The 18233-nt window shown below is 31.5% G+C and overlaps 2 protein-coding genes across 2 annotated transcripts in view; both read left to right on the plus strand.

Annotated features, from left to right (window-relative positions):
* Nucleotides 1–1553: 1553 nt before the first annotated feature.
* Nucleotides 1554–9323, plus strand: LOC140448904 (uncharacterized). The gene is made up of 2 exons (XM_072542032.1): nt 1554–1955; nt 9291–9323. Exons 1-2 carry the CDS (start codon nt 1554–1556, stop codon nt 9321–9323), a joined length of 435 nt encoding a protein of 144 aa, XP_072398133.1.
* Nucleotides 9324–9743: 420 nt separating this feature from the next.
* Nucleotides 9744–18233, plus strand: part of LOC140448456 (uncharacterized) — a 108673-nt gene continuing 100183 nt past the window's right edge. Inside the window, exon 1 of the mRNA XM_072541534.1 lies at nt 9744–9862. Coding sequence (XP_072397635.1) covers nt 9793–9862 — 70 coding nt within the window. The 5' untranslated portion in view covers nt 9744–9792. The remainder of the gene's footprint in view (nt 9863–18233) is intronic.

Raw genomic sequence — 18233 nt, forward strand, 5'->3', positions numbered from 1 at the left:
AGTATTAATTGAAAATTAAAATTATATAATATATTTGGTGATTGGATATTGGTATATTGAAAAGAAGAATATATATAAATGCTGTTAAGAAGAAAAATATTTTAAATTGGTGGACGCTGATAATTGGAAAAAGTAATTTCACAAAAACAAGGATAACCGAGGCTGAGAACGAAGACATTGAGTGCTGATTAAAATCTTTATTTTGGAGAACATTTTATTTAGGCATTCAGTGAAAGTAAGGTACAAAATTTTGTTAATATAATTTAGGTAGTATCATAAGAATTTCAATTTTAAAGATAGTTTGTTTAAAATTTACATTATCTATATAATTTAATTAGTTTCATAAGAATTTTAATTTAAAGATAGTTTATTTTAAACTTTACATTGGTTATGTTAGATATATATGTGTGTTTCATAATAGATATAATAAAAATAATTTCAAAAGGTGCTTACAAACTAATTCTTTGAGAACCGCTATAAAAACCCTATATATATTATTAAAAAACACTCATTGCTCATCATTCACAAATAATACATCATCACAATATATACATATATATATATATATATATATATATATATATATATATATATAACTATATATATATATATATATATATATATATATATATATATATATATATATATATATATATATGTATAACTAAAATTTTCTGTTAAGATCTTATAAATATCCAATTTTTAAGGTAAAAATGAACAAAATAGCAACAGAAAATCACTTTTCATTATTTAATAGATCATGAATAATAGCAAGCTGAAGAAGATCTGAATAAATTGGATATTTCTGTAAAGATTTACAAAAAGATGTTACCACATAATTGGATGCAGTCAGATGTAGAAATTAGTAGTGCAACAAACTTTATAGCTAATCTGTTTAAATAATTTATTTCCAATACAACTGATTTAAGTGAAGACGAAATTATTCCCACGTCGAAAACATATCACGCAATGACACTAATTATCAACGGTAAGATAAGAACCGAAATTATAGTGTTTTTTGACAATTACTTATGAACATTTTAATCACGTTTTGTATATGTGTCAGTTTGTGGGTTTGTTTACGGTACCCCAAAGTACCTTTTTTATGAAAATGCATCCAGTTGATTATTTATATAACAAAACTGTCAAAATGACAATATATGAAAAAAAGATCTTATATATATTAAAATTTGAAATTTGGTTAAGTAAATGGATAAAATAGCAACAGAAAATCTCATTTTGTTACAGTTTTTATGAATAATACGACTTTTGATCCAAAATACAACAACAATGATGATAATTTTGATGAAAAATGTGAAACATTCAATTTTTTAGATAATGTCTGGGAAACTGATTTTAATCAACGATGGAACTATAAATCTAATTAATATAATATAACTCAATGGTTACTGGCAAAAGCCATTGTACGACAACACTTGCCCCTTACCAACCCGACCTGAGGCAGCGTGGTAAGGTATGCCTCGCGACCCCTTATGAATAAAGGAAAAAGAAAGCCACGGCCCTCATTCTCCGTAGGCCCAACTGACCACGAGATGGGTAGTTCTCGGGAACCAGTCAGGAGGGCAGAGGGTGCTAAGAATCTGCGGAGTCTAAACCACTACCCAGCCAGATCAACAACACTATACGTAGCGACCTATAACTGCAGGTCGTTAGCGAACCAGGCAAGACTCATAGAGTTAGAAAATGAAGCAGTCAATATTAAATGGGATGTCATCGGAATCAGCGAAGTAAGACGAAAGGACGAAGAGTTAATAGAACTTGAATCGGGCAACATCCTCTATCACAAAGGAACAGAAAATGGACGAACAAGTGGAGTGGGGTTCCTAATTAATAAGAAATGGAAGGATAGGATAATCGACATAGCAAGCACCTCAGACAGAGTAGCTAGTCTAAGTCTAAGACTATCCAGAAGATACACCATCCAAATTGTGCAAGTATATGCACCAACCATATCCCACTCCAATGAGGAAATAGAGGAATTCTACAATGAAATAACTGAGGTGCTTAACAAGAACAAAAGCCAATTTAAGTATCTAGTCGGGGACTTTAATGCCAAAGTGGGTAAACAATCAAATCAAGAACAATGTGTCGGCAACTTTGGCATTGGAGAAAGAAATGAAAGGGGAGAGAGACTGGTTCAATACGCACATTACCAGAACCTCTCAATCGCCAATACCTATTTTAAGAAGAACCTCAATAGGAAATGGACATGGTTAGCTCCCAATGCAACTACCAAGAACGAAATAGATTTCATCCTAACTAATAAGCTGAAAACCATAAAGGATGTAAGTGTGCTCAACAAATTCCGAACAGGTAGCGATCACAGACTAATTAGATCTCGGGTCGTTCTAAACACTAAACTAGAAAGAATGAAATTACTCCAGAAACCAACTGCAGGGGTAAATATCACTAACCTAAGCAACAACTCGGAACGCTATCAAAATTTAATTCAAGAAAAATTACAAGACCCAACGAATAGCACACACTTAATGGAAACAATCTTAAATTGCGCCAAAGAAGTTGGAGGATCACAAGCACACAACAGCAATAGAAAACTTTCAGATGAAACAACAGCTCTCCTGAAACAACGAAGAGAAATGAAAATTAACTCCAATATTAATAGAATTGAATATACCGAACTGTGCAAAGTAATACGGAAAAAAATCGCAGAAGATATAAAAACCTACAATGAACGACTTGTACAAAATACAATCGAAAACCATAAAAACTATAGGAAAACCAAGAGGAAGTTGGCAATCGGTAGAAAGCAAATAATAGCATTGGGAAACAACAACGAAAGGATCACAAATAGGGATGAAATAATAAAACATGTAACCGAATTCTATGAGGGTCTATATAAAGCTCCGGAAGCACAAGAAATAGGCGAAGAAGAAATTGCGGTTCAAGAAGATGTACCAGATGTTCTCGTGGATGAGGTAGAGGCAGCTCTTAAGAGCATGAAGAACGGCAAGGCAGCCGGTAATGACGGTGTTACAGCCGAACTTCTAAAGATTGCTGGTCAAACAACTTGGAAAATCCTAGCAAAAATATACACAGACTGCCTAAAATCGAGACATATTCCAAAAAAGTGGAATTCAGCCAACATAATCCTTATTCACAAGAAAGGTAGCAAGGAAGACATTAGAAATTATAGACCGATCAGCTTGCTACCTGTGATATACAAGGTATTCACCAAAATCATTAACAACAGAATACAGAACACACTTGACGCTGCACAACCCCGAGAGCAAGCAGGCTTTAGAAGTGGCTTCAGCACAATGGATCATATTCAAACATTAAGGGAAGTAATGAGCAGAACAAAAGAATATGATCTACCACTGGCGCTAGCATTCATAGACTTCGAGAAAGCATTTGACTCCGTATACCCAAGAGCAGTCATAGAAGCTCTTGTCGACCAAGGAGTAGATAAACCATATGTCGAAACGCTAGCAAATATATACAAAGAGGCCACAGCTAGAGTAAGCATATATGAAAATACCCCAGAATTTCCCACTCAGAAAGGAGTCCGACAAGGAGACACCATATCCCCTAAGCTCTTCACTGCAACCTTAGAAAATATCTTCCGGAAATTAGACTGGAACAACCAAGGTCTATGTATAGATGGAGAATACCTAAACCATCTTAGATTCGCTGATGACATCATTCTAATTGCTAGAAGTCCTGAAGAATTACAACTGCAAATTAATGACCTTAATACAGCCAGCAATGAGGTAGGCCTAAAAATGAACCTAGCAAAGACTAAAATAATGTGCAATGATCTGATCGCCAACGTGGAAATAAAAATTAATGAAACCTCGCTAGAAGTAGTAGATGAATACATATACCTGGGACAGCTCATACATAAATCGGGATCACTACTTCCGGAAATCAACAGACGAATAAAACAAGCGTGGTCAGCATTCGGACGAAATTCCATAGTCTTCAAGTCCAAAATGCCACTATACCTCAAGAAGAGAGTATTTGATCAATGCATATTACCCGTCTTGACATATGGATGTGAAACTTGGATATTAAAGAGAGAAATAACGTCGAAACTCCAAGTAACTCAAAGAGCAATGGAAAGATGTATGCTAGGGATAACAAAGAGGGATCGTAAAAGAATTGAATGGATACGGAGGCAAACCCAGGTGACTGATGTAATCCAAAGAATAAAATCCCTGAAATGGCAATGGGCAGGACATATGGCAAGAAGAACAGATAACAGATGGACCACTAGAACAACTATGTGGTACCCCAGGAACGCTAAGAGACCAAAGGGGCGCCCAAATCTCAGATGGGATTATGATATTAGAAAATTAACAGGAACAACGTGGTCTCGAATAGCACAAGATAGAAAAATATGGGCGCAAATGAGCGCAAATTATTAGAACAACGTATAACTAAGACATCGTCGAATAATAATAAGAACATAAAATAACATTGAAATAAGGGAGGCTGCACCGTAATTGGAAACGGTTGATAAAGCTGCACATGATGATGATGATGATGATGATATATATGTATAACTATATATATAACTATATATATATATATATATATATATATATATATATATATATATATATATATATATATATATATATATAACTATATATATATATATATATATATATATATATATATATATAACTATATATAACTATAATTAACATGGAATGTTAATAGTCTTTACGAACCAGGAAAACTACACAACCTTATAAAGGAAATGAATCGTTTAAAAATAAATATATTGGGAGTCAGTGAAGTCCGATGGACTGGATCTGGACAGCTTACGAAAGATAAGATTACTATGTATTACTCGTGTAGTGGCCCAACAGATAGACATCACCGACATGTAGTGGCTATTGCTCTTGACAGGAAGACCAGTAGATCGGTCACAGATTTTGTTCCAATTTCCGAACGAGTCATGTTGATCAAAATGACAGGCAAACCAGTAAACATAAATGTGACACAAGCATATGCACCAACAGCAGATAAGTCAGAAGAAGAAATAAATAAGTTCTATAAAGATCTGGAAAAAGCGATAAGACTAACAAAGAAAGAGGACATAAACATAATAATGGGCGACTTTAACGCCAAGGTGGGTAAAGGAAGATATAAAGACACAATTGGAGAATACGGCCTTGGAGTTAAAAATTAAAGAGGAGACCTGCTGTGTGAATCCTGCCAGGAGAACGGTTTTGTCGTCATGAACACATGGTTTCAGCTCGTCTGAACGACCGTCTAAATCGAATAATTAGAAACCAAATTGACTACGTTTTAATAAACAGAAGATTTCGTAACGCTATCAAAAGAATCACAGCATATCCAGGTGCTGATTGCATCCGATCATAATCCGCTAATAGCAGATGTGAGGTTAAAACTAGCAAAAATTAAGAGAACAAATACAAACACCAGTACGCCTATAAATACAAGAGAACTGATGAGAGACGAAAATCTGAAGAAGAGTTATGCAAATCAAATTAATGAAAGAATGCGAATAATAGAACAAAATGATGATATCGAAGAGATGGTCAATGATATTAAAGGAACGATTCTGGCAGTAAACAGGGAAGTTAAAACAAATATCAGAAAGAGAAAGCATAACGAATGGATGCCGGACGAAATTATGGATCTAATGGAAAAGCGAAGGCAACATAAACAACAACGTAATCAAGACAAATAGAAACAAATACACAAAGAAATTCGCCAGAAAATTAAGAAAGCAAAAGAACGTTGGATGGTGGAAAGGTGCAACGAAATCGAACAATTGCAGGAAAAAGGAGATAGTTTTGGACTACATAAGAAGATCAAAGAAATATCGAATATATACAAAAGCCACCACAGAACAAGAATACGCAACGACAGAAACGAATACATAGAGTCAGAAGAGGAGATAGCAATGGCGAGGAAAGAATACGCAAAAAGACTTTTTAATGACGAAAGACCAACACAACCAACGCGCAAACTTCCTTCCGAAAACTTATCAGGGCCATCAATAATGCGAAGTGAAATAGAATATGCAGTTAGAACCACAAAGATGCATAAAGCAACAGGTCCAGATGAAATTAATATAGAAGCAATAAAACTACTAGACGAAAAGAATATCGAAATCTTGGTAAAGCTGTTCAATAGAATTTATGATACTGGTTACATTCCGCGAGAATGGCTGCAGTCATCCTTTATGATGATCCCAAAAATAGTTAATGCCACAAAATGCAATGAACACCGCTTAATCAGTTTAATGAGTCACTTGCTGAAACTCTTCCTTAGGATATTACACTCAAGAATGTACAAGATACTAGAAGAACTTAGCGGGTCAACACAATTCGGTTTTAAGAGAGGACTAGGAACAAGAGAGGCAATTTTATGTTTGAACACCTTAATACAAAACTGTTTAGATCAACGAAAAGATGTCTACCTCACCTTCATCGACTACGAGAAGGCATTTGACAATGTTAAACATGATATCATGATGGAACTACTACATAGGGCCAACATTGACCAGAAGAAGATCAGAATTATTCAGAATCCATACTGGAAACAAATGGCAAAGGTGAGAATTGATCAAGACCAATATACGGATGAATTTGAAATCCGAAAAGGTGTCCGCCAAGGCTGCATACTCTCTCCGATGCTTTTTAATTTATATGTTGAAAATATATTTGCGGAAGCATTAGAAGACACGGAATTAGGCATTAAGGTGAACGGCATACCAATTAGCAACCTACGCTATGCGGACGACACAGTGATTATAACTGATAATTTGGAAGATCAGCAGTTATTACTTGATAGGGTGAATAGCATAGGTAAAAAATATGACCTAAAAATCAACATTTTGAAAACGAAATATATGGTCATTAGCAGAAACCCTCCAGAAAACCCGATAATATGCATAGGTCACGATCACAATGACCAATCGGATCCACAATAAGAGATAAAAACCCGAATACAAATGGCAAGACAAGCTTTTGTGAAATTCAGACCGCTCCTATGTAATCAAAACCTAAATTTCGAAATAAGCTACAGAATGGTCAAGTGCTACATATGGTCCATCTTGCTTTATGGCATGGAAACGTGGACTTTGAAAAAACATCTATCAACAAACTTGAAGCATTTGAAATGTGGTCATTGAGAAGAATGATGCGCATACCTTGGGTGGATAGAGTTCGAGACGATGACGTCCTTAAGAGAGCCGGCGTGGAAAGAGAACTCTTTGAATTAATTAAAGAACGTAAGATTGGTTACCTTGGGCACATATTGAGAGGAGCAAAATATGAAATAAAACAGTTAATCCTACAAGGGAAGATCGAAGGTAGGAGAGGAGCCGGCCTCAAACAATTATCCTGGTTAAGGAATATTAAAGAATGGACAGGAATACACAATACAGGCGAGCTGTGTCACGCCGCCAAGAACAGAATTCTAGTAATGAGATAGTCGCCTACGCACTTTGGTGTATGGCATGTTAAGAAGAAGAAGAATTTTGCTTTTATAACTACCCACCACCAATGATGTACAGTCAACCTAGTTATATACAAAAAAATAAATTCCCTGGTTATACACAACTGATACTTGATGATCTGAATTTACAAATACTAAAATAAGAAAATTTTAATGATATGAATTAAAAAGGTAATTTATTTGCCTACTAGAGATATAACTCTGTACTTCGGCTTTCAACTATAATAAATGTTATAATAAAGTAATGAGGACACTATCCTGACGGGATAGATGTCCAAAGGTTTAAATATATAATAATACAATAACAATTAATAACTCTCTGATTAAATGTGTACACATAAAACCGTACAACTGAGTTAAAAGGGAGGATTTAAAACCTCGACCTGTAGTTGACAATTAATGTTTATGTTATTTAGAATTATTTAAAAAAAATGACGGGTTTTTATTATTAAATGAAATAGTATGATTTAAGATTGAAAAAGAAATATAAAAAAATTATTAAAAATTAATGAATAAAACAATATAAAAATGAACAATGTTCCACACGCTAAATAAGGGAGGTCTTTCCGGCTGGTTCCCTGAAGTGGTCCGGGAATAGTCTTAGAGAGATCTGGACCTCTGATGGAACAGCTAAGGGTAACGGGCAAATGTGTAAATTCAAAACGTGATTCTTATTTTCCTCTTAATAAATGCCAAAAAAAAATAACTGAAAAAAAATCCTTGACTCTGGATTTAACTTCTTAAGTAGGCGGCTAAGAGTGGCTATAAATCAGATAGTATACACCATAAAACAACTAAAAACTCTCCATATTCTTCTTTTCCAACAAAAATTAATATTCTTAAAACAAATTTAGCCTTCTCTTGCCGCCTACCCTTCTTAGTTAATCGAACTTGTTTTCCAAAAAGTTCAACCCAGAATGAGCGCTAATTGCTAGCCAGATATTCATGTCTCGCTACAGCGCCGCAGGTGTCGCTGTTGAATAAAAACTTAGAATTTAAAAATTAAGAAAATTATTAAGAGGATATGGATTTAAAAATTTTATTTAAAGTGAATAAAGAATTATTGAAGTGACGGACTCGTTACAAGATAAGGTCCATGTTTAGCACCAGCTAGCTCGAGGATCATAGTCGTTATCATATTCGTATTCAGCAACTTCGAAAACCACTAAGTAACACAATTGAACTTATTCCTGTCGATAGTTTCTTAGTTGGAAATTTGTCATTTTTTATGTACTTTGGAAATGCATTTCAGTTGGGCATAAAATGCAAGGTAATTACCAGCATAAATTTTGTTCACAAACTTTCCTGACACTCTCCGAATATAAAGCAAAAAGTTGCACAGCGAATCATGTTGCTGCCGAAAAATTCTAGATTTAGTGCTATTTAGTGCTTAATTATCATTATCAAATATATAACTTTTAACTGGTACTCTTAGCAATTTTGTTGTGTTTATGAAATTTTATTAAAAAATAATAAAATCATTGTTTTTTTATACTAGACGATGCCACTATCCCAATTTCGTGAAATTTGGATTTTGCGGTCTTGTAAATTTTCGTTAATTTTTTTATATAGTATTGACAGTGTTAAATTTTAAAATATATTTAAAAATGTTAAATAAAAATATAATAACAAAAGGTAACTAGTAAAGAGAAAAGAGTTAAAATTTGATTTCAGTGCCTTCCGAAAAAAAATCTAAAAGAAACCTAGAAAAACGGTTTAGGAATTCAAAATTGACTATGTTAGAAGTGAAATTTTAACTCAATAGATTATAGATTTACTATCTATTAAATATATGTATTACTCAATAGATAGATTTATCTTTGGAAACAAAGAAACGTTAAACCGTTAAATCAATTTGCAAATTAAACTTAAACTTTGGTTATAATCTCTAGTTATGTTGACCTCTTAAATCCCAGTCGCATTTTTGATAAAATGATAAACAAAAGGATAAAAGTAATAAAATGTATAGAAAAAAAAAGTATAAATTATAATTCCACTATCCAGAAACCACTTCGTCCAAAGCCAAGAATATAATATATTTAATTAACCATTTAGGCGATCTCCAAAAATGAAACTAAGTCATATATTATATTTTAAATATATTTACAGACGACACTAATCAATCACTCGTATTTAATGAAGAGCAAAAAACGTAATTAAAAAGAAAAATTATGGACTAAAAATAGTAGTCGTTATTTGCCATTTTTTTGTTATCAAATACATTATTATTTAAAAGCACCTTCAAAAAATTGTATAACATAAATGAACTAAGGCAAATTGATAGTATTCTGTTGTTGATCTTTGAATACAATGAACAAAATGCGGCAAGTGATATTGGTGGTAGTACTAGCTATTATATGTTCTTTAGGCTTTTGTACCAGTGAGTATTTTTATAAATTTACAAATTTTACAACTTTATAAATTGTTTTATAAAACTTTTTGTTTATTTAAATTTTACATAAATGGTTAGCAGCCTTTATAGAGAATCTAAATAGGTTTAATTATTTATTTCTTTTTTCTTTGTTTTTTAACAGATATATAAGTAAATAATTTCCAGTTAAAATAAAAAGTCTTAAAAAGTCTATGTCAGATTAATAAGAATAGTCTAGAAATATAATATGCACGTGTTAAACAACAAAATTGTTTTTCTACGAGAATCATTGAATGGCAGTCACTTGAAGCAGCCCACTTGATAAACCTAAGTCACCAATCAAGCCTTAAAAACCAATAGTTTCAAACAATCACTCATGTTTTCTTATTTTTATTTATATCCACCACCTTCTTCTTTATTGGTTCCATTTTCTTTTTTCCATCTGATATTTTATTGATATTAATTAAACTCATCTTGATTCTTGCGTTTGGTCTAGGTGTTAGTGTGTACATATTTTTATTCTCTTGTATGAATCAGATTTTAACTTTTATATTTGTGCCTCCTTTGCAATAAATATTTGCAGGTATTTTGTTTCGATCTTGTTTTTGCATGATTCACGTTTCACATCCTAATATTCAAGTTTTCAGTTTTTGTATATATTTTTTGTGATATATTTTAATAACAGTACATTATGAAGGAAATCTGTAATCTAATAAAACATATTATATATTAATTTTAACTAATCTTACGTTAATTTATATCGGTCCTTATTTCGCCTGATCTGTGGTAGTTATTGCGCCTAAATTATAGATTGTTGTTTATTACTTGTTCGTTGTTTATACTCATAGGTATCTATACCATTTGGGCTTTGCCAGGTCCATCTTATCTTCTCTAGTTTTTAAAGAACGTATTGGTTTTTTTCTTTTGCATAGTTTACTAGTATCTCTCCTCTATTGTGTGTGTGCGTGTATGTATGCTATCTACATGATTTGTAAACCCTTAATTAAATAGTATCTTTCTCCTCTATTTTTCCCTGTCATTATAAACATTTCTTTCCAGGTTACAACTTTCTTGTCTTTTAAATAATCTATTATAATCTAAATAATCTATAACTATGTTGTTTTCTCTTTTACCTTTTCCAAATAATATACTACTTAATATACTCCTAGCACTTCCATCAGGTTGTTATTTACAGTTTTCAGTTTTTAACTATTTTATCTCATTTTTAAAATTTATAATAAATAGTGGAACATGTTTAAGTTCTTAAGTTTATGTATCTGTTTTAGTATTTTTTTTTACTGTTGTTTCTTCGTCATAAATATCTAGATCCCCTAGGTCCCCGCTGCTTTCTTTTTTGTTCATAGGATGTGTAGTCTTCACTATTTAATATTTTGTTAGTAGAAGGCAGCACGACGTTTCAGTTTACCTTAGTAGTTTAAAGACTTTTCCCTATATATCCTTCCTTATTAAGCGTACCGAAAACTAAGCTTTATGGCGAATCTTTACTTCCTTGACTTTGCAGCCCCACCGGCGGAAGCACTTTTACCTAGGTCTAGTAGAACCAAAAAATTACTGTTTATGTATATAACCTTGCCTTAAGTTTACAATTTTTTGACAAGGGCTGTCCTTTAGCGACTAAACCCAGGTCTTAAATTTTCTGTCGTTGCCCTACCAGTTTTCTCCTAGTGAGATGTATAAAGATTTGTCCCTATTTGGGATTGCCGCCGGGCCTCAATTTTAAATGACTGGTCTACTTAATAAAATTGGCAAGCCTCCCAATCTTACTCTCCATCACTAGCTTTAAGGGTTGTTTGGTGAGAGTAGAAATATTGCAGCCTCGCCTCAGCAAAGGCTGAAAAGTCGTCCACAAAGTGTTAGCTATCCCTTCACTTTTCTCATACCTGGGACACATTGCTGATTGGCTGAGCCCACAGATGTTTTGGTGCCTCGCGAGATTAGCGTTACCTGTAAGGAACTGCACTACCTCTCGAATTTCATCTCTACTTAAAATAGTTGGTTTCCTAACAAGACTGACCCTTGATCTTAGTTTGGAATGATTCTTAGTTTGACGACAATCATTCCTTCCGTTCTATCTTGCCAGGTATTGATCTAGAAACCACTTCCGTGTATCAGTTTTAAAGTTCTGATGGAAATCTGCGTAAAAGGGTTCAGGTCCAAAACACACCAGCTGTGTCGCTTCCTTAGCTGCTACATCGGCCGCCTTATTCCCCAATACCAGAATTCCCAAGCATTTATCTAACAGCTTCTTTATTATTTTTAGCCTGTATCTCATTCTGAGCTTTAAAACAAGTTGGTATGTAGCTCTATTATTTGATTTATCAATGCTTTCAGAACTGATTGACTATCCGAGTATATAATTATATCATGATCTTGAAATCCAGCTTGGATCATTGTTTCTGCCGCTTCCTGCAGGGCTATCTTCGCTTGAAAAACAGTCACATGTTTACCAAGGTAAAAGATAGTTCTGTCGGGCAAAGGAAGATCCCCATCCACAAGAACCATTTATGCCCAGGTTTTCTCAATTTTCTCAATTCCACACACTACCATATTCCACTTTAGGTAATTTATTAAAGGTCCAGGTGGAGTATGGGAGTCTTTTGGCATCACCAGCATAGAAAACACCGACCTATCTTCTTTATCTACATAACTACAAAGTGTCTGCCTCTTCTGCCATCCAGTCTCTTTCCAGCTCATGTTTCAGATCTTTCAATCCAATATATGGATTTATATGCCTCCTCTTCTAGATCAACAATTATAGGCCATGTTTGAAATAAAAACTTTGTGAGAGTACTCCAGAGGCTGCTCTGAGAGTCCTTAGATGGGCCTCTGAGATACTTAATCACTTTGCCCATTTTGAAGGAAGTTTAACAGCCATCTAGAATTGACATCATTAATTGAAATATAACACCCGTGGACAAGGGCAGATCTGATAATGGATTCATACATTTATCGTGTTTGTTTTGGGTTGTTACCCCAGATTCTACCAATAACTCTTCTACGTTGTATCAGAATTACTATGGCATTGCATGTCCTGCTTACCACAAGTGATTTTCATGATAGTTTACTATCTTTTAATACTCCCATATCTCACTGATATTATATTTACAACATTTTTACACTGTTCTTCTTAACGATTTCTACGTGAAGTGAAGGCCATATTATCAGACCATACCATATGAAGATTTTTTAAGATAGAAAGTATAAAATTGGTATACTGGTTTTCTAAGAAACAAACCGATTGAGAAATAAAATAGTAAAATTAAGAAAAGTCCCCTCTTCAAAAACGGTAGGACACAAAGATTTTCTTTTAATTGAAGATAGTTATAGAGTTCCAAGCAGTATGTGACATATGTTATTTGAGATTACGAGGAAAATATAAAAAAAATATCATCGATGCCCATTAATTGAAGAAAAATATGTATAAATTAAATCCAAGTTCTTTTAAAAACTCGTAGTTTGCTTAAAAAGATACCTAAATCGACCTAAAGATAATAATTTAAGATATAAATTTAAAAATATAAAGAGAGGAAATTTGATAGAGAAAAGAAACAAAACAAATATGTAGCAATAACAAATATAACAATAAAGGAGTTCCAAAGCAAGCACCAAAAATAAATCAAACTATTATAATTTATTGTAAATGATATAAAATTTTAGGAGAAACTAAACTTTAACTTTAAAGAGTAACTCTAGAGTTCTGGTGCAATCCTACTTTCACATGGAATTTATCATTCTCTCCTACATCTGTCCTAACACTAGTTGTTTCTTCCTCATACATACCTCTCACAATCTTCACATAGTCACTCGGTACCCCTATGTATGTTTGGCTATTTTATTTTAAAAAAGTTTACAACATAATCCTTGGAATGGATTTTACTAAATTAGAAAATATTAAGACATAATTTTTCTCTAATAATAAAACACTGAGGAACTTTTGTTTTTAAAACTTCTACAAACTTTATTATAAATCCTTATCACTACAGCGGTTTCGGCAGAGTATCTAGCAAAATAGCTTAAGGCCTTTAATTTGAATGTGAAGACATTGAAATTGCTCATTAAAAGAATGATTATGGTCTAGGAGGTGACGTAGAATCTATTTTTTCTATTAATGAAAGCCATTTTGTGTTCTGCTATTTGTTTGTTAAAATTCTTACCAGTTTGACCTATGTAAGTTTTTGGGCTGTCGCTACACTTAAATTTGTATACACCACTGTGTAAGTGTTTTTTCTCTTAGTTTTTGTTGTTCTTAATACGTTTGCATAAATTGTTGTTTGTTCTGAAAGCTGGTGTTATTCCTTTCTTTTTATGTGATTGGCTTATTTTGTTGATGTCTTACCTGAGTTTTTCTTTGGTGGTAGAAATATTAAATTCAGGGCTATCTTATGTAGATTTGGATTTAAAATTTTATGTATTGTTTGTTCGTTCTACCCATTGTTTATTGCTATTTGCTTAATAATATTTAATATTATCTCAGTTATTTGTTGACATGGGAATTTCTATTAATTTATGTAACATTTTATCGTATGCTCCCATTTATGTTGTGTAGGATGGGATGATAATTGTGTATAGTCGTATCGGAATGAGTAGGTTTATGGAATACGAAACAGTAATAGTTGTTTTTAAATCTTATAAGTTTTAAATCTAGAAAATTTTTAGATTGAGTCTGTTCTGTTTTTATTCTTAATTAATTATGACTATGAATTGAATTAATATGTAATAAGAATTGATCAAGTTTCCTGTTAGTTTCTGTAAAACATACCTGTACATTGTACATTGTCTACGTAACTCCACCAATATAAAAACTGTTTGAATACGGGATGTTTTCGGGAAATCTTTATTTCTAGATGATCCATAAAAATATCTGATAACAATGGGTTTAGAGGACCCTTTAGAAGTTCTGCACTGTTATTGTGATATATTTGATTACTAAATTCAAAGTAGTCGTGGTGTATGTAAATTTTAAAACGATGTAAAATTTTAAATGTAATGTTTGGAAGTACAGTATTATGGTCTAAAAGGTTTTTTACTAGAAAAGGGGTTCTGTAAGAGAAATACTGGGAAAACGATTTTTTACGTCAAATGAAATTAATATGGAACTGCAGTTGTAAGGTAACTGAAAATGTTTTATTTTATAAACTGGTTCTATTGTATTTTTCGAAATGATCTAAAATAATCTATAACAGTTAGATATTTTAGATATTATTACCAATTTCAAAGTAAGAGTGATAGAACAATTTCAAATTCTTCACATTCAAAATAAAGGTCTTTAGCTATCTGTATTAGAATCTATGGAAATTAACAAATTAAAAAATACATACATAATTCTGAAACATATACATACATAAACTAACTGAAAGACAAACAGTTCTTACATCCTCAACTTATTTATTTGAAAACGATAAAGCGTAAACGCATGCCAAAAATAAATCACTTAAAAAAGGCACTGTGTTGAAACAGCTGTAGTGATAATAATTTATAATAAATTTTGTGGAGGTTTTGAAAACAAAAGTTAACAATGTTTTATGTTAGATAAAATGAATTTGCATCAAGTAACGGTCGAATAACCATACTTTAAAAACTTACAATCACATAAACAACTTCTTATGTAAAATGATATATATTTGAAATTTAAAAAAAATTAAAATTATCCAAATGGATTAAAAATTTCAGGACGTTTTTGGTCTTATCGGATCATCATCAGTGAAAACATCATATTAGTAGTTGAAACTAGCTTCATAGTAATGTCTATTACCCCTTAGATTACATATTGAAATCCTTAATATTGTTCTGAAGCTATTTTCTTGTGGCATTTTAAATTAATTACTATTTAAATGGGAATAAGCCACAATTAAAGGTTAAAATACATTTATTGACGTTTCAATTTCCACTTCGGAAATCGTTCTCGATTTCCGAAGTGGAAATTGAACAATATTTAAGTAAACCTATTCTAAATGAATTCTTGAATTTAATGAAAACCTTTTCCGAACGTCTAATCACAAGTTCAAAATATTCATCTATTTGGATGTAACTTCTGTGATCCATAACTTTAACAGGTTGATATCAAATTTAATGAAGTCTTTCTTAAACCAAATGGAACCTATGGACTCAATTTTAAGATGGATTAAAAACGACACACTGTCAAGAAGGATATGTCGGTATTTAATAAAGTTTATATGGTATGCTGTAATTTATTAATATTATTTTAGAAATATACTGTATATCATAATTATAAATTAAAATTGTGTTTAAAAATTAAAATTTTATAAAGTTGTCTTCATCTGTGATTTGTTTGTGCATGGTTCGGAAAACAGTCTTAATTAAAACGGCCTTGATCAGGGTCAAAGCTCAGAGTCGCCAAAAATTTACTTACAGTGAAAACATGCTGGCAAAAAGGTAGAGAGTGTTACATATAGTTATAAACTGTATATGTATATATATATATATATATATATATATATATATATATATATATATATATATATATATATATATATAGAGAGAGAGAGAGAGAAAAGAAATTTAATCTTTGCAGATTAGTTAAATAGTAAACTCTTAAATATTGGGGAGTCTTTCTTGCAGATTTCTCCAATATTTAAGAGTTTACTATATATATATATATATATATATATATATATATATATATATATATATATATATATATATATATATGCTGTCACTATTTTTCCGGGTTTGACTCCGCGTTGTAAAATGTATATATATATATATACATATAATATATATATATATATATATATATGTATATATATATGTATATATATATATATATATATATATATATATATAATAAAAAGTATAATTTTTGAAAATGTGGATATCACAAGCGTTCGTGAAATTTATAAACAAGTATATCTATCTTAATTTAATTTTATTGTGCTGTGCATTTTTTAAAACAGACAAAATTACAATATTCAACCGTGAAGTAGATTAAACAATATGTTTTCATATTTAAACAACAAAGCTTTAAATAGTAATATTTGTGTAAGTTTTATTTAACATAACCAGTGGTGGTAATTTAGTGACTGCCTTTGTTGGATCGTTTTCATGAATGATCTGAAGAGCAATAACGGCATAAGACGTGAAGAAGCCAATAATAGAGCCCATCATTGAGTAATCAACGGTGAAAAATCCAGAAGCAGTTACTTTCACATTCTGCTGTTGTATCTTTTTAGCTAAAAATAACAGATCAGTTTTTATTTGTCGATGGTCATGGACTGTTCTGTCAAGTTTAGTATTGATGATATTAAAACAGATTTTAATTGTATTATTAGATTCTTCTCTTAAGGAATGACCTATGCCAGCTAATGCAAATACGGTAACCTAAAAAGTAAAAATGTATGATCACTTTTGGTGGATGTGTAATTAAAAAGCAAAAAAAAACCTATCATTTGCAATCATATATTACTTTAATATAGAATAATCATATTTTTTATTTTACGAAGTAACTGTATACCAACAGAACATATGTGAACAAACAAGGAAAAAGAGACATTATGCTCTCTCTATTTAAAAATGCTACTTGTAGTTTTTAAGCATTCCTGGCTTGGATTCCAGTATACTATAAAACTTAAGCTTACTATTTCCAAATACCGCGTTACTCCATTTTAGTCTCTTTTATTATTTTTGGAGTATTTTTTACAGGATTGTAAATAGTAATGGTATTAAATTAACATTATAAGTGGAAGAAACAAATGCAGTTTTTAAAAGAAGTAATGAAAACAGATAATCCAGTAATCTAAAAATCAAGCAAAATTAAGCAAAACCAACCATAAGAAAAAAACGATTAATTTGTTTACTTGTTTACTGGTAAGCAATATTTTGTGGATGCATTGTATAAATATTATATCAATAATTACTGAACAAGCAATAACAGGGCCAAAATTTCAAAAATATACGAAATAATAATAAACTTGAGTCCATCTGAGATCTAGATTAACTAGGTGACGTTAATAACTAAATAGTAAAATTACTTTATTTAATTTTAAATATATTATTTTAATTTTAAAGACACAGAAAATATAGTACGAAGCTTCGCGCTAGTTTACATAACCGCCTACAGTTCCACTATTTTACAATAGTTTTGTTTATTTTGGTCTAAAAAGCCTAATAGTTGGAAGAGTCGATTTATGCGAATGAGATAGTCCGTTATACAACATGTGAAATTGTCAATTGTAATAAAATCTATAATCGGATATTAACTAGCAAGATTTTATGTACTTTAGAATGTACAAAAAATGTTTACAATGAATAAATAAACCTTGTAAATCGATGATTGCCAAAAAATCATAAAAAAAATAATAAATAAATAATAAAATTCTTTAACTTTATTCAATTTAAAAAT

This window comes from Diabrotica undecimpunctata, chromosome 8 (assembly GCF_040954645.1).
Source record: "Diabrotica undecimpunctata isolate CICGRU chromosome 8, icDiaUnde3, whole genome shotgun sequence".
Taxonomy (NCBI): domain Eukaryota; kingdom Metazoa; phylum Arthropoda; class Insecta; order Coleoptera; family Chrysomelidae; genus Diabrotica; species Diabrotica undecimpunctata.